Below are 17799 nucleotides of genomic sequence, written 5' to 3'. Positions count from 1 at the left end.
CTTTCTTCTCTTGAACAAGTTCCAATTTATTTCATGATACCTCTTAGCTCTTCCAAACATTCATACTACCTTCCAAACTTAGATATTATACATCTTAAAAACTTTCTGAATACCCTTGTGTCCAACTTAAAGCCTGAACAAGAACGTAGCTAAAACAATTCTGATTCAAACTAAAAATGCTTTTAACTCAAAGGGGATGAAGTTACCACTCTTACTTCACGTCTTCTTAATCGTTCATCAGGACTAACCAAGTCATTTACTCCATCACATGCAATTTGGATATTATTCAGTATTATCAAGGCCGTCTAAGGTAATACCTTTCAGTATCAAAATGAAAATCTGAATGAAGAAAAATAATTGACTCAAACAAAATATTTAGTCTTTCTATCACCGCAGAAGGAAATGCAAAGAGCTTGATTATTAGTAAAATTTTATATAATAATCTTAAGTTAACTCTTACATCAACCAAGTCATAATTCTATGTTTTCCCTTACAGTGACTTGCCCTTGGCCTAAGGTTCTATGGAGTGAAAAATGGAAGTGTAGAAATAGAGGTACAAAACTTTCTTTTACAATCGTTAACGATATACAAATGATACAGGAGTTACATATTAAAATTATGGGAACCTAGCATCTTAATGATATCATTAGACTTGAAACAAATTTTCAGTAACTGAAGGAAAAGAAGAAGGGACCAAAGTTTTCTACAGTACGAAACTAACAATAGTATCTATTCTGTTGGTAACCATACTGCTGTTGAGGAGCCGACTCTGGAGTGAAATTGTGTGATTCCAAGTTACTCATGAGGCTCCCGCCTTCAGGTTCCTTCAGGAACTGATTTGACTCTATATAGTTCCGGATATTCACAATCACCTTGTTCAACTTTGCATCACCTCGATCTTTCAATGCAGTTAGAAAATCTTTAGCAATGATATCCAACATCTTTCTGAATTGTGTCTTATACCTTTTGTGTAGAGCAAAACCTGCCATCTGGGTAACATAAAAAGAACTGAGAAAGAGCTTCAACTTACTTCAAGAAAATCCTGCAAGGCAGCTGCAGTATATAAATTTGTTGGGAGAACATTTAAGAATCTTGCTATCCATGCACAACCTTCTCTGACGCCATGCAAGTTTTGGAAGCCTTCAACTGCAGTCTGCCACAAAATGCAGTTTACTACTAAATCAGTTACTATACGAATGAAGGAAGGAAAAAAAAACAATTTTGGTCCCTGTATTATTTGGCTGAGCACATCTGACCTCTAATTAAACAAAATGTGCAGTTTTAGTATCACAAAATAAATATAACATGATGGCATAGTCAACTAACAAATATTAGTTTGGAATTCTGTCACTTCTCCATCAAACTCAGGCCAAAGGAGCTCTGCACCAAGAACTCCCTCAACAAAATTCCTATACGTGGAATAACAAATATTAGTTTGGGAAAGCACAAACATATGGCTTTGATAATTTCTGGCAGCTTACTGCTTGGTTCACAACCTGTAGTACTGGTAACTAATATTGCAAAAAGGACATCTTGTCTAGAATGTTTCCAACTCTGCTGATGAAATTGGTTCTGTTTGTGGACAATGATTCAGATACTGAACTGAATGCTAAACCATTTGAAATATTATTTTGTCAAACTAAAGGATTTCGAATAACCTGATGAGATAGTGGCTTTGCTGCTGTAACCTCGGATAAAATTCAGCACTTTCTATCATACAAAGCCCTTTTACTGGGTCGGAGAGCACCATATGTACTTCCCCAACCTAACATGAAGGCCGCTTCTGCACTAAAGGCTCTTGTTTGGATGAAGCACTAAATATTAAAAAGTTATTGTCAAAACTTTTACTACTTTTTATACAGTCAACTGGATGATATCCTTTTATCAAATAGTGTATGATACGCCAACCTCCAAGTGGCAAGATGAAACATTTAGATATTGTTTTTCTTTCTATTTCTAGTGCTTGTAAATATATGCGTAGATTTCAAGTTTGCAATTTTGGATATATCAGAAAATACAATCAGGGCGTCAGAAAATGCTCAAAAGCTGGAGGAGAAAAGATTGATGATTTACAATGAAATAGCTTCACAGAATGAAGCACTAGGATCGGGTTCTAACAAGGTAACCTTGCAAAACAATATTTGAAATTTCATTGCAGATTTATCAGATTATTATGCTTCTTGCTGCATAAAGTTAAGTGTTCTTTGCAGAGGCTCGGGAATGGGGTTTCCTAAACAGTTACTCCCTCTATCCTAATTTATGTGGCATTCTTCCATTTGGATATCCCAAATGTTTGACACCATTTTATTAATATTGCTATTCTATTTGACTTGCACAGTTGCTAGAGTTAAAAGCCATTGAACTATATACATTGATGTGTTTTTGCTATATCAGACTAATTAATTTTTATATTTTTCTTTCACCACTACTAATATATTAAAAAAAGTAAAAATAACATCTTAAACTCCGTGGTCGGTGAATAAAGTAGTCTCACATTTCATGTTACAGAGGAAGTATTGACTTTTAAAAGTTAACTCTTTCCCTACAAACATTATCATTTACCCATCCATTTGTGTTATAGGAGTTGCAATTCCAAGTTACTGAAACTGCTTATATTTAACTGCTATCCTTGCATGTTTGAAAAAGTTAGTGAGACATTTTGATAAGTTCATTCGAGTCTTCTTTTAGCTGAAATAAACAACAAAAACAACTATATCTCAGTCCGAAACAAGTTGAGGTTGGCTATATGAATCCTCCTGACCATGTTTCTCTATTTAATCTCAACTCATGTCATCTTCATACCAAATAAAAATAAAAGTGAAAAATAAGTTAGGTATATATAGATAATAGTAATAATTATATTTTTACTGTTTTTTTTTTCTTGGAAAGATAAGGTAGTGTTGTATATAAACAACCACAAAAGATGTGTTGCAACAGGTGAACAGTATTTACAGAAGCAACAATAGCAAAAGTTTGCCCCTTCTAATCCTTTAGGGCTTCTAAAATTTGTAGGACTGATTCTGCATCATTTACATTCTCCATTCTAAACCATGTGCAAAACAAAATAATACATCTGTATTTTATCCTAATGACAGAATTAGCAAGAGTCTTCAAAGTATCTTCTATTCCTTTCGGTCCAAATAATGTACCAAATACAAGGTATCGTGTTACACCATCTAAGTTTGCCATTACTAAGGCCAATTATGTTCCAGCAGCTAAGCAAATCAGTTGTTGAACTAGGCATTACCCACTGCAGACCAATTATGTTCATAAAAGCTGCCACAGTTGGACAGTAACTTGGCAATGCAAAACCAAATGACGAATACTCTAGAGTTGTTTCCCGCATAGGAAGCAATTACTGCATAGAGCCGACCCTCTTTTTTGTAAATTCTTGTAAGTAAGACAAGCTTCTTTGCTCACTATTCAGGTAAAACAAGCTACCCTGAGAGGGGCTTTTGTATTCCAGATTTGCTTCCCAGAAGACACAGTAAACATTCCTTTACTGTTGTGATGCCATCTTCTGAATCAGTAAGTTGTTTGAATGTGCTTAAGTGGTTGTAAAATTTTGTAGCCCTGTCGATCTCCTTGTCATTGAACCTCTTTCTGAAGATTGTATTCCAAGTCCCATTTTCTCTATTTTCTGCCACAAAAGCTGAAACATTTGCTGCCACTAAAGATAGATCAAGAAATAAGTCTAATAAAGGCTCATTTCCAATCGTCATTGGAAATTCTGTCTCTCACCTGCTTATCTACTACACTGAGTACCGCTAAAAATGCTCCCAGACACAGATCCAGAGATCTTTTTCTCTCCTACTTTCTAGGACTATAGAACAACCTTTTCCGGTAGATTCTTTCACCAGAAATTAACTTGTTCTTCTTAAAATTCTTCCTATACTAGTCTTCACCCACTGTGAAGACTACTACTCCAACACCCTTTATTGTTCTTATAGCAAGAAATAAGACTTGTAATGGGGGAAAGCAGAATCTTTTTTAATGCTGGTTTCAAATCCTTTGACATTACCAGATGCTATTCCAACAAAGACACATGGTTTGACCGGGTGGAGAGAAGTCGGAACATGATGAGACGATCAACAATGAGCAAAATGATTATGGAATGGATCTGTTTTGTACTCAAAGAGGCCTGAAAGACCAAAGAATATGGTGAGGAGATGGAAAACAAAAGACAGGATTTCAGAATATTTCTGTTCCAGGAAGTACAATGAACACAGAAGGTATATGAGCATCTTGTCACTACAGGAGGTAGCTAGATCAGTTATTATCATACCTGAGTCAGTCATAAATGCAGGATGGAAGGATGTAGCATTCAAGATAGAAAGTTTTATTAAATGCGATTCTCAATTGAATATCCCAGTACCACCCAGAGTTACTGAAATGAACTACCCATATGCCAAAGCAGTCCAAGAGAGTAAATGAAAGTCCAACACTCCTTGTGGAGTAAATGGAAACTCATTAAATGGAGTTATAAAGATTGCGGAAATACCCGGAGTGAAGGACACTGGACTTTTGAAAAGATGCATCATTGGATATTTTGGGAAGGAAGTCAAGGAGAGACCCACTTTAGCAGATATCAGGAGATGGGTCTCTGCTTCATAGAGCAAAGTATTTGGGGTGAATATGTACGACATGACTGGGAATTCGAATCTTTTCGAATTCCCAAACAGGAACATTGCTGAACAGATCATCCAAGGAGAATGGAGATGAAAGAAACATAGGTTCTACCTGGAATGGTGGAACCCCATTGCTGGATGTATACCTAACTCCTTTTCAGTCAAGACCACCTGGATCAAAGCAATGGGAGTGCCTCTGCATCTGTGGAAACAAAAGATCTTCAGAGAAATTGGAGAACTATGCGGTGGGTGGATAGCTACCGAGGAAGAGACGGAACGTAGGAATCATCTGAAATGGGCTAGGATTGAAATAGCAGGCGATGGACGAAATATACCATCTGAGGTTACTATTGAGAGAGACGGGGTAAAATGTTTTATCCCAATCTGGGCGGAAAAACAAACGCGTTTTGAATTAGGGTTGCCGAAGAAGACGGAGTTGTCGGAAATACTGAAGACCAACGGAGAATACAATGGGTCGAAGCTTCTTAAAAACCATACGGCAAAGACTTCCTACGTAGTAGGGGAGCAGGACAGTCAGACAACTGTAGACCACGTGGGGTGTAATGACATTTATTTTAAAATAAATGAGAAGGCACGTGCTAGGCATGCAGATGGATTGGGGGAAGGAAAATTATTGGGCTCCTTTAGTGAAACCAACGTTGGCTTTGTAACTCCAATTGGGCCAGATTTTTCGGCCCAAGTCATTTTTTATGACTTTCAACTAAGGCCCGCAGAAGATAAAAGGATTGACTCATGTTTAGAAGAACTGGGCAACTTCTTACTCGAACCAGAAGGAATATCTAAACAGTTTAACCACTAAACTTCGAGACAATCGAAAGAATTGGTAGTTACGATGTGAATTCAATAATTTGCATGGGGCCAGAAGCAGAAATTGGGACAAGGATACAGGGAGAAAAGGCAGAAGATGCTATGGCCATAATCAAAGTGGGGGAAGACCAGCCAAGGGACGAACCTGGGCAACAATAACAATTGAGCCAATTCAACTCGGAGATTAATGATGAAGATTGGGGAGTCGAAGATGTTATTCCTATCTCAATTCATCATCACAATTCACTCCCAGAAAAAGAGATGAATGCAACACTTTGGGTGCACCAGAATTTACTCAGGTTGAGTAAGATGTTTGGAGTGGATTTTTTGGGTCATGAAGAAGAAGCTTTGGAGCTTCTTTTGCAAATCGATAGATAAAGACAAATTAGAAGGATGGAACCGGAATCAGAAGTCAAAAAGACTAGATTCAAAGGTAAGAAAGAGTTGAAAGATTTAGTTTCTTTTGATGTCAAGTTCAAAAGTAATGGAAAAAGAAGTATGGGGAACAATCTGCCAGCTATTGAATAATGATGATCAATTTAGTATCATGGAATGTTAGGGGTTTGAACGATTTGGCTAAGAGGAGAATTATAAAAAGTTTAGTACTGGAGTGGAAGGCAGATATTAGATATTATTTGCTTTCAAGAAACAAAATTAGAGAGGGATATAAAGAAGGTTATTAGCCAGATCTGGGGAGGGAGATGGGTGAGATATGCATGCCTGAAAGCTAGTGGTACCAGATTGGGTATTGCAATGCTATGGGATTGTAGAGTTTGGAGAAAAGAGGTGCTACAGATAGGAGCCTACACTCTGACATGTACATTCAAGGCTTTTTTGCATAATTTCATATGTCATGTCACAAGAGTATATGCTCCTAATTGCAACATTGAAATGAGAGCTGTTTGGGAGGAAATAGGAGCAGTAAGAGGATTAGTGGAAGGGCCTTGGGATGTATGTGGTGATTTCAATGTCACTACGTTTCCTTTTGAAAAATGGAATTGTAACAGAAAATCTAGAGCTATGGTGGAGTTCTCAGATTTTATAGAAGACATGGAGCTTATTGATCTCCAATTAGAAAGGGGGAACCTTTACTTGGTTCAAAGGAGACAATCAGGTCATTGCATCCAGAATTGACAGAATCCTAATTTCAGAAGATTGGGATGACAGATTCAGGAACATAAAACAAGTTCTCCTCCATAGACCGATATCATATCATGTTCCAGTCTTATTACAATGTGGTTCTTGGGAGCAAACCAAATCCTACTTTAAATTTCATAATTGGTGGTTACTGAACACTGAAGGGTTTGTAGACAGGATCAGAGAATGGTGGACATCATTTGAATTTTATGGGAGGCCAGACTATATATTAGCATGCAAACTTAAAGCTCTAAAGCGCAAGCTCATAGAATGGAGCAGAAGTAGCTAGGGAAATTTGGGGGGTACAAAAATCCAACCTGCTAAAACAACTTGCAGCCTTTGATTCTATACAAGAAACAAGAGCATTGACAGAGGAGGAATCTGTGAGGAAGGCATCTATACTCATGGAATATGGGGAACACCTGAAAAATAAAGAAATTGCATGGAGGCAAAGATCCAGGGCTCTTTGGCTTAAGAAAGGAGACAGAAACATTAAATTCATTCACCAAACTGCTAATGCTCATAAGAGATGCAACAACATTGATCAACTAGTGGTGAATGATGAAACAATTGAGGAACCAGGGAGAATCAAGTCTGAGATCATTGAATTCTACAAGAATCTTTATACATAGGCTATGGAATGGAGACCTGAAGTTAACTTTGACAACTATCCCACAATATGAAGAAGAAAATGAGATTTTACAAAGCAACTTTGAGGAACAAGAAGTTTTGACATGTCTGAAGCTATGTGCAGTAGATAAGGCTCCAGGGCCTGATGGCTACACAATGGGTTTCTTTATCAAATGCTAGGATGTTTTGAAGCAAGATATTATGGAGGCTTTTCATAATTTTCACTCTCAAGAATTGTTTGAAAGGAGTTTCAATGCAACATACATTGCTTTGATTCCTATGAAGACCTGAGCCAAGGAATTAAGGGATTTTAGGCCTATAAGTTTAATAGGCAGTTTTTATAAGCTGCTTTCAAAGGTTCTAATAGAGAAACTCAAAAGGGTGATAGATAAACAGGTGGATGCACAGCAGATGGCTTTTATCAATGGAAGACAAATAATGGATGTTGTTCTAATAGCTAATGAATCAGTAGATTCAAGAAACAAACTAAAAAAGGCAGGAATTATGTGCAAACTAGACATTGAGAAGGCATACGATCATGTCAATTGGAGATTCTTGCTGAAAATGTTGGAACTAATGGGTTTTGGGAAGAAATGGATCAAGTGGGTGAGTGTTTGTATTTCTTCAGTTAAATTCTCTATTCTCATTAATGGGTCCCCTGAAGGCTTCTTACCTGCACACAGAGAGAGGTTTAAGACAATGAGATCCTCTATCTCCTTTTCTTTTCATAATAGTTATGGAGGGTCTGAACAATATGGTCAAAACTGCAAAAACCAATGGATGGATCAAAGGCTTTGAGGTAACAGGAATTGGAAACAACAACCTGGAGATTACACATCTTCAATATGCTGAGGACACCCTAATTATTTGTGATGCAAAAGAGGAGCAATTGAGGTATTTTAGAATTATCCTCATTTTGTTTGAAGGTATCTCAGAACTCCACATCAATTGGAAAAAGAGCCACCTTTTCCCAATTAATGTAGTACCTGAGATGAAGCAACTGTCACTAATACTGGGAGGTGAAGTAGGATCTCTTCCTGCTATCTATCTTGGCATGCCTCTAGGTGCTAAGTCTAAGTCCAGGAGACGTGGAACACAGTCATTGAAAAATGTGAGAAGAAGTTATCTAGATGGAAAGAACAGTATATATTTATAGGAGGAAGACTGATTCTGATCAATTCAGTACTTGACTCACTTCCTACTTATATGATGTCACTCTTTAACATCCCTCAAAGTGTCATTCCGAGATTGGATAGACTCGGAAGATCTTTCTTTTGGCAAGGAAACAAAGAAAAAAGGGGGTTTCACTTGGTGAAATGGAAATCTCTCATTATTGTCAAAGACAAAGGTGGGCTAGGCATCAGAAATTTGAAGAATCAACGCAAGGCCCTTAAGATGAAGTGGTTATGGAGATTCTCTCAAGAACCTCAAACCCTATGGAGTAAAGTTATTAAAGCTAAATATGGAGAAGAAAACAACTGGGTTTCAAAGGAAGTCAACACAACATGTGGGGTTAACTTATGGAGATCTATCAGAACACTTTGGCCTACAGTGAAGAGCCAATCCTACATCAAAGTGGAAAATGGCACCAAAACTTGCTTCTGGAAGGATAATTGGTTGGGATCTAGAAGTTTGATGGAACTATTCCCTGATGTGTATGGCTTAGCTCAACACCAACAAAAGACAATAGCTGAAATGTGGACTCCTTAAGGTTGGGTCTGATACTTAGAAGAATGCTGAATGATTGGGAATGGACTATAATGGATGAGCTGTACAAGCAACTGGAAGTCTTCAAAGGCCTTCGGAATGTAAGGGATTCACTATGGTGCAAGGGTTACAACAGAGGCATCTATAAGGTGAATGTTGCATACAAGATGCTTAATCATATTAACCTATAGATTACTAATTGGCCATGGAAGCATATCTGGAAAGTCAAGATACCTTACAAGGTATCTTGTTTCACTTGGTTACTAGCGAAAGAGGCAGTTCTGACCCAGGATAATCTCATAAAAAGAGGGATCCCACTACGCTCTAGGTGCTTTCTATGTGGGGAAACATCTAAGATACTTAGCCATCTATTTTTACACTACAGAATTACAGATCAACTATGGAAGATATTCATTAATCTCTGAGGTATCTCATGGACAATGCCCTCTAAGATTACTGAGGTGCTCACTAGTTGGGATGAAACTGGAATTGGAACCGGAAGTAAAGATAGATGGAGGACTGTCCCTGCATGTATATGGTGGACAATCTGGAAGGAGAGGAACTCTAGATGTTTTGAGGACAGTAGCAATTCAGTGTAGAAGATCAAAATGAATTGTGACTTTTTTTATTTTTGGTGTAAACAGAAGTGGCCAGAAGATACTGTATCAATCCTAGAAGTTTTAGAATACTGCTAGGACTGTAGTTCAGTAGTCTTTCCTTTTGTTATCTTGTAAATATGGTTTCATTACAACCTATGTACTGTTATATATTAATACACACAAATGTTACCTTCTCAACAGAAAAAGGCTCATTTCCAATCCACATATCCTTCCAGGAGGATATCCCCATCCCATTGCCCACCTTGAACCCTATTCTAGATGTGAAACAAGACTAGTGAGCTCGAATTATTCTCCAAATTGAGACTCTATATACAGCTTATACTTATCTGCTGCACCATTGATTCTCAACTCCATTTTTTTTTAATCACACCAACTCAAAGGGCATCAACCTCCGAGTTATATCTCCATGGACACTTCATCAACAAGCTTTTATTGTGTTTTTTGAGGTTTTAATCCTCAGTCCACCATTTTCCTTAGCCTAGATAGGTTCTATTCACTAAAGTAATGAACCAGGAGGTCACGGGTTCGAGACGTGGAAATAACCTCTTGCAGAAATGCAAGGTAAGACTGCGTACAATAGCCCCTTGTGGTCCGACACTTATCCGGACCCCACACATAGCAGGAGCTTAGTGTACCTGGTTGCCCTTAGTCTTTATTACCTTGCCAAATAAAGTTCCTTTGTAGCTTGTCAATTCTTTTCTCAATCTTAGTAGGCAAAGAGAAAAGAGACATCACATATGTTGAGCCCAGCACATTGTTAACTAGTACCAATCTTCCTCCTTTGATAAATACTACTTATTCCATCTTACTAGCCTTCTTTCACATTTCTCCAAGACCGCATCACATATACTATTAGCTCTATTCTTGGCCCGTAAAGGCAATCCCAAATAGACAGTTGGCCGAGTACCAACCTGACATCCTAAAGTTCCAGTAGTTCTGCTGCAATTTGTGATGACATTAACTGGATATGAAAAGCTTATTCTCTAGTTAACATGAAGACCATAAATTGCTTCAAAATATACAAATTTGAGCCGCAGATGCCTGAGTTTCTCAATCTCCATATCACACAACATAGTACCATCAACTTACAATAAATGTGATATTTCAATGGCATTTTGGTTACTATTTTGACTCTGAATCCTCTTATCCCTCGATTCACATATGTAACAGATAGCATTTACTAAAACATTCCATCACTAGTAAGAAAGGAGAAAGAGGATCTCCTTGTCGTATACCTCTGTGAGCTGGAAAAAAAAACCCCACTGGTTTCCCATTAACAATGACAGAATATCTAACTGTACTGATGTAGGAAATCCACTCGATCCATCTTCTACCAAATCCCAAATCCTCAAGCATGTTCATCAGAAAGTTCCAGTTGACATATCATAAGCTTTCTCAATGTCTAACTTGCATAAATACACCGCTTGTTGCTTTTCTGTCTAGAATCTAAAACATTCATTAGTAATGAGAGTCGCGTCCATGATTTGCCTTCCTCTTATAGAAGCTTATGTCTCAAATCCCTCAACTCGAAAACATTATTTCTTACTGGCATAGAAATCTATAATAAGGTCAAAATACTCCTAGAAAAGCAATAGGTCCGAAATCGACATACTAACAAGACTAAAACTTGTTCCAAGTAGTAAATATCACCTATATGGATCTTTTTCTTCCATTGTGTCTTATTTTTAGCGAACTATTGATTGATTTCAGGTAATTGTAGGTCTTTTAAGACAACTTCCCTCCTTGTATTTTAGGTCTTCCTCCTCTTTTTAACACCTTCACTCCCCATAATTTCACACCTATGGACCGCTGCATCTGTAGGTCGACGAAGGACACCACCGTACCATCTCAAGTGATCTTCTCTCATTTTACCCTAAATGCATGCTACTTGCATCTTCAGGCTAATGTGGTCATTTTGTAATAAAAGAAACAGAAATAGTTACTTGTTTAGGTGGAATGTCATCAGATACATTTGGAATTCTTATATTCCATCTTAGCGTACAGAGGTCCATAGTTCTATTTGAGATCCTAAGGATGTTAATTTAGGTTAAGTTCTGATGTTTTTATACAACTACTACTACTACCACCCCACAATCCGGATTTGGGGTACTTCTGATATTCTATAGTAACACAAGTTTGTTCTTAACAGGATTACCGAAAATATGAAATAGAAATAGCCAGACGAATCAGAACTATAACTGGTACAAAAGAAAATGTCAGGTACCTGGATACTCATCTCTTAGATTATTAGCCCTATCTCCTGTAGCTTTAATGATTTTTCTTGTTGAAACCATTTTCTACCTCCCATATTTAAGTCGCGTATTTAGTTGCTTTGACCTATATTTTTGAATAGTTTTGGGAATAAACTTCAGGAGGTGCAAGAAATATATTGCTGTTTGATACATGTATGTTAATTTTTCTTGTGCGGAGTGAAAGCAAATGAATTAATTAAGCCTATCAGTGATTCAACATGTCCACAATCCATCAACATTGCCATGTTTGCACAGAAGGTAAGATCCTGAAGTACTTCAACTGGGATTCTTTCGGAGTCTCTTATGATGTCATTGTTTTTACTTCTTTCTCTTTTTCCTTTTCTCTTTCGGGAGGGGCACGGGACGGGGGCTGATGTTGGGGTTTGGGGTTTGTATATGTTTATGCTTGTAGAAAATTGTGGGTTCTTGATGCAGCAGTTGATTAGTGTATATCACTATATTGATTATATTCTACTATTGGAGCTTTGCCCAAACATATAAGGATATTGACTGTGATTCTGGATTTCAATTTTATAGGTTGTGTCCCTGTGTGTGAACAAAACAGGAAGCTTTAACAGTGCCGTCTATGCATATGGTCGTGTAATTGTCCTTGTTACTTCAAAGGTAATTATGATATTGTTCTGGACTTCTGGTCCTCTTGCTATTATAGGTCAATATTATTTCTTGTTATTTTATAATCAGGAGGTTGACGTCAATAACTGAAAAGAAAGCAGTTAAACCATTTTTGTTCCTTCACTAATCAGTAAAAAACTATTATGCTTTCATCTAAACCTAGCCATGCTCAGTCCCAGATTGAGTGTCACGTTATGACTTCACATTGAGGGTGCTTGTTTCTTATACCAAACTTTCTAACCTAAACTTGTTCCCCACAACCAAACCAAATTGGGGTCTCAAATTTTCAGGCAAGCCCCTCCGCCGCTAAAGTGGCTGGTGAAGTACTAGTTACATCTCCACTTTACACTTTAGACTCCCACTTTCTTTTTTCTTCAACAAAATATTTATTGTTTCTATTCAACCAATTCTTTTAATTTTCATCCATTTGAAGGCCTAAAAAATTGCTTAGGGATTTAGTGATATCCTTTACCAAAAGCCATATCCAAACACAAACCCGAAACCAAATTTCCTAAAACCACCAAAAATAAATTATTTTCTATCCAAACGCAATATCCAGATCTGAGCCCAAAAGGTGAATTGCTGGAAAAAATGGTGAATACCTTCGAATTTAAAATAGATGTCACGAATTTCTAACGAAGGGAAATCTAGAGGTTGTATTGATAGCACGAGAAGAGGCTCTAGGATTGTTAAACAACATAAAAAGGTATAATTTAGGACAGGAGACTTTAGTGTTTGAAAAGGGATCATGAATATGATCAGAAACTACTAACTAATGTAGATTACCATTGTCATGACGACACGACCCAAATTCTCAACCAATCAGGTCGTGATGGAGCCTAACACCGCTCGCTAGGCAAGCCAACAGAACAAATAATACGAAAAGAAAAGTAATAAATATCTGACAACCGATCAATAACATAATGTAAAGTCAGCTCTGTGATAACATAATAAAGCTCTAAAACCAATAACTAAAATAAAGCTCTAAAACCAATAACTAACGTAAACCACCCCAAGATTTGATGTCACGAGTACATGAACTTCTAGGTCCAACTAAAGACAAGGTTATGAAAGAAATGCAACACTGTCCGGATAAAGTGGAAACAGTATAATAGAGGTAAGATAATGACTCAAGGCCCGCGGACTGGATGTCGCTCTACCTCAAATCACCAACGCAGTATCTGCTAAGCACCTCTCGGGGCTCCGCTGGTACCGATGTCAGGATCCGAAGTACAGAAGTATAGTATGAGTACAACCGACCCAATGTACTCCGTAAGTGTTGAGCCTAACCTCGACGAATTAGTGACGAGGCTAAACAAGACACCTATAATAAACCTGTGCAGTTATATATATATATATAAAGGAATAAGAAGTAAAAAGTCAAATGAAACAACGGGATAGGGGCAAGTATAGGGGATAATAGACGGTACAGTAAATAAAGAATCATAAAGTAAACCTCTTTCCAAAAGGAGCAACAAATCCCCAAGTCAAGATTCACATTACAAAAATATTTAGTAAAACAACGAATTCAACAAACTTGTACGGTATCACCATTCGTGCTTTTACTCTCATCCTCACCATATCAGATAAATACAAGTGCACGACATCACCTTTCATGCTTTTACTCTCATCCTTATTTGATCATAATAAATAAGCATGTGCACGACATCACCCTTCGTGCTTTTTTCCTCACATTCACTCAATAAATGATATCAATATGCAAAATGAGGCATGGCAACACCCTTCGTGCTCTTCACTCTTCCTCACCAAGCAACAACAACACAAACTTCAAGCAAGGTGGGAAGCAAATTCACTTCAACAATAGTATTGAACTCCACTTGTCATACGAGAATCTTTCCACAATTAGAGCCAACAACAAATTACAAATTCCACATTCTCAACACCCAATATCGCAACAATTCAATATAAGAAATAACTTGAAAGCAAAAAGTCAAAGAATAAGAGATCTATCTAAAGCATAGTAAATAAAATAACATGGTGCAAATAAGGAAAATTCCACCTGCATGCTTATCCCATGACCAATACATATACACTCGTCACCTTGCATATACGCCGCCCCAACACATAGTTCACATAGAAAATAGGCTCGTTTCTACCTTAATTCTCTCAAATCAAGGTTAACTACGACACTTACCTCCTTCCGCAATAAAATCAACAATCAACCACGGCTTATTTCTTTCGAACAAGTCTCTAATCCAACTGAATCTAGACAATTATCAATCAAACAATCCAAAATAAGCTTTAGAAATTACCAACGAATAAAAAGGGTTCAATTTTGATCATATTTGAAAAGGTCAACAAAACTCAACCTCGGGCTCTCTTAGTCGAAATACGAGATTCGGATCAAATCCCGATTATCCAATCACTCCAGTCCAGTTGTGTGATTTGTTTCAAAATTCGACCTCAATTCGAGGTCTAAATCTCAGTTTTATCAAATTCCTAAATTTTATCCAAAACCCTAATTTCTACCTTGAAATTCATAGATTTGATGTTAAAATTCATGAAAAAGTAATTCAAAATTGATTGAAAACTAGTTAAAGTTGCTTACCAATGAATTTGGGAAGAAAATCCTCTTCATAAATCACCTCGAGAGAGTTTAGGGTTGAAAAATAGTGTAAAATGAGCTAAGTCCCGAAATTCCCCACTTTTACCCAGCTGCAAGTATTGCAATTGTTCGCAATTGCGATGCTTGCAAATGTGAACAATCGTCCGAAAATGCGAACAGTGCCACAAATCCTCAGAAGTCGCAAATGCGACATAGACCTCGCATTTGCGAAACTCCCAACCATCGCAAATGCGGTGCAATGCCAAGCACTCCAAGAATCTCAGTCATCGCAAAAGCGACAAAATGGTCGCAAATGCGGACCATCTCCAAATCGCAAATGTGATGGATTCTTCGCAAATGTGATGGATTCTTTGCATTTGCGAGCCTGACATCGCAAATGCGAGGCTCGCAATTGCGATCAGGTCTTCGCAAATGCGAGACCTGCAACTCACACCAGCAACAAACTTGCACCAATAGTTCCAAATCAACCAAAACTCATCTGAAACTCACACGAGCCCCTCGGGCTCCAATCCGAATATGCACAAGTTTAATAGCATCCTATAAACTTGCTCGCTCACTTAAATTATCAAAACAACATCGATTCAAAACTCAAGATTTCAACCTTGAAACTCAATTTTTGCCAACTTTCACGTAGTGCGCCGAAACGCCCTTGGGTCACCCGTGACCCCAACCAAACATGTGTACAAGTCCAATATCATCATACGAACCTATCAGAATTATCAAAACATCAAACCGGGGTCGTTTACCAAAAATGTTGACCGTGGTCAACTCTAGCCTCATTTTAAGTCAAAATTCACATTTTCTTCAAAATTTCATATAAAAGTTTTTCGAAAAACAACACGGATCACGTACGCATGTCGTATAATATCAAATAAAGCTATGAGAAGTCTCGGATCACAGAAATAAAGGCTAGTATTCAAAACGATATATCGGGTCGTCACAACCATTCTAACATATTGGTTTGCTTTTCATCACAAGTCCCTCTTGCCATGGATATTCTCATAGGCGAGTTGAATAAAGTTTGCATTCACGCAGTTCCTAAGTACATTATTTACTCAGAGGTACTTCTTATTACCTTAGTTTTACAGGCGCTCAACCAAGTAAACCCGACTGAGCAAGCCTGTTAGATTTCATTCTACTCAAATTCATCCCTGAGTAAAGAGGAGATGTACTCCATTAATCAAACTTTCAAAAGATTTCATTAGCAACTCCCATTTCATTCCCATTAACAGCATCATTCAATATTTCCAAAATAGTATGAGTTTATAGATTTAATGAAAAATATGTTGCCAAATATCTACAGTTCTAATACAATTCCCAACATCAAATACCACCCACAACCTGTCTACGGAGCCTCTAAGTACAACTGAAGAGTAATATGGAAATGCCGGCAGCAAGGCCCCGGCTATAACTCAACCACAAAGTACATGAGAAACAAAAGATGCATGACCCCGAAATGAAGTGGGGCTCACCGAATCAGCTGAAAAGAGTGTACTGCTATCACTGATCAATGCCACATGCTGTAGAACCACCTGCATCCATTAAAGATGCAGCGCCCCCGAAAAAAGGGACGTTAGTACTGTCGAATAGCACTAGTATGTATAGCTAGAAATCCTCTTTCAAAATAGAATGCCCATATGATCTATACGTGGAACACATAATATAATATAATTGAAACCACATGTACAAACAAGGACAAGGAAAGTGGCACCTATTGTTTGCATTAATAGTGCGTCTCATTAGACTATTCTTAGTATTCACATATCATATTATACACGTATGCGTTTCATAGACCGTCCATAGTGTTTATTCATATCATACACCTATACTTCTCATATGCAATGCACCTATGCGTTTCATAGATCGTCCACAAGATTTCATAAGACAATATACCTATGCGTTTCATAGACCGTCCACAGGATTTAATATCATAATATACCTATGCATTTCATAGACCGTCCATAGGGTTTCATAACACAATATTTCTATGCATTTCATAGACCGTCCATAGAATTTCATAACACAACATTCCTATGCGTTTCATAGACCGTCCATAGGGTTTCATATACAATGCACCTGTGCGTTTCATAGACCGTACATAGGGTTTCATAACACAACATTCCTATGCGTTTCATAGACCGTTCATAGGATTTCATAACACAATATACCTATGCGTTTCATAGACCGTCCACGGGATTTCATATCACAATATACCTATGCGTTTCATAGACCGTCCATAAGGTTTCATAACACAATATTCCTATGTATTTCATAGACCGTCCATAGGGTTTCATATACAATACACCTATGCGTTTCATGGACCGTCCATAGGGTTCCATACACAATATACCTATGTGTTTCATAGACCGTCCATAGGATTTCACAACACAATATTCCTATACGTTTCATAGACCGTCCATAGGATTTCATAACACAATATTCCTATGCGTTTCATAGACCGTCCATAGGGTTTCATAACATAATATTCCTATGCGTTTCATAGACCGTTCATAAGATTTCATATACAATGCACCTATGCGTTTCATAGACCGTTCATAAGCTTTTAGCCAATTATAGTATCGAAGTCAATTTTGGAATAGTTGAGTCAAAGCTCATTTCATAATCTTTCTCACATTATTTCATTTTATTGGCACTATTGGCCACAAGTATAACTTTCAGTATTGGCACGTTGGCCACACTTTATATCCTCAATTCACTAATTTCACTTCCAACCATCTTTATAGGTTATTAACAATAAGACATTTCTAATCAAGATT

At 37.5% G+C, this 17799-nt stretch overlaps 1 protein-coding gene across 3 annotated transcripts in view; it reads right to left on the bottom strand.

The window, feature by feature from the left end:
- Positions 1–391: 391 nt before the first annotated feature.
- Positions 392–17799, bottom strand: part of LOC104112940 (mRNA export factor GLE1-like) — a 43506-nt gene continuing 26098 nt past the window's right edge. For 2 of the 3 annotated variants that reach the window (XM_070187752.1, XM_070187753.1), the window contains exon 8: positions 16242–16554. In XM_070187752.1, the coding sequence (XP_070043853.1) occupies positions 16523–16554 (32 nt within the window). In that variant the 3' untranslated portion in view covers positions 16242–16522. Of the gene's footprint in view, positions 990–1030; positions 1154–16241; positions 16555–17799 lie in introns of those variants that run through there. The other variant, XR_011411755.1, reaches the window with a different exon arrangement.

Source organism: Nicotiana tomentosiformis, chromosome 10 (assembly GCF_000390325.3).
Source record: "Nicotiana tomentosiformis chromosome 10, ASM39032v3, whole genome shotgun sequence".
In the NCBI taxonomy this organism is placed as follows: Eukaryota; Viridiplantae; Streptophyta; class Magnoliopsida; order Solanales; family Solanaceae; genus Nicotiana; species Nicotiana tomentosiformis.
Note: the sequence above shows the minus strand (reverse complement) of the source record. Positions and strands in the feature narration are given on the sequence as shown.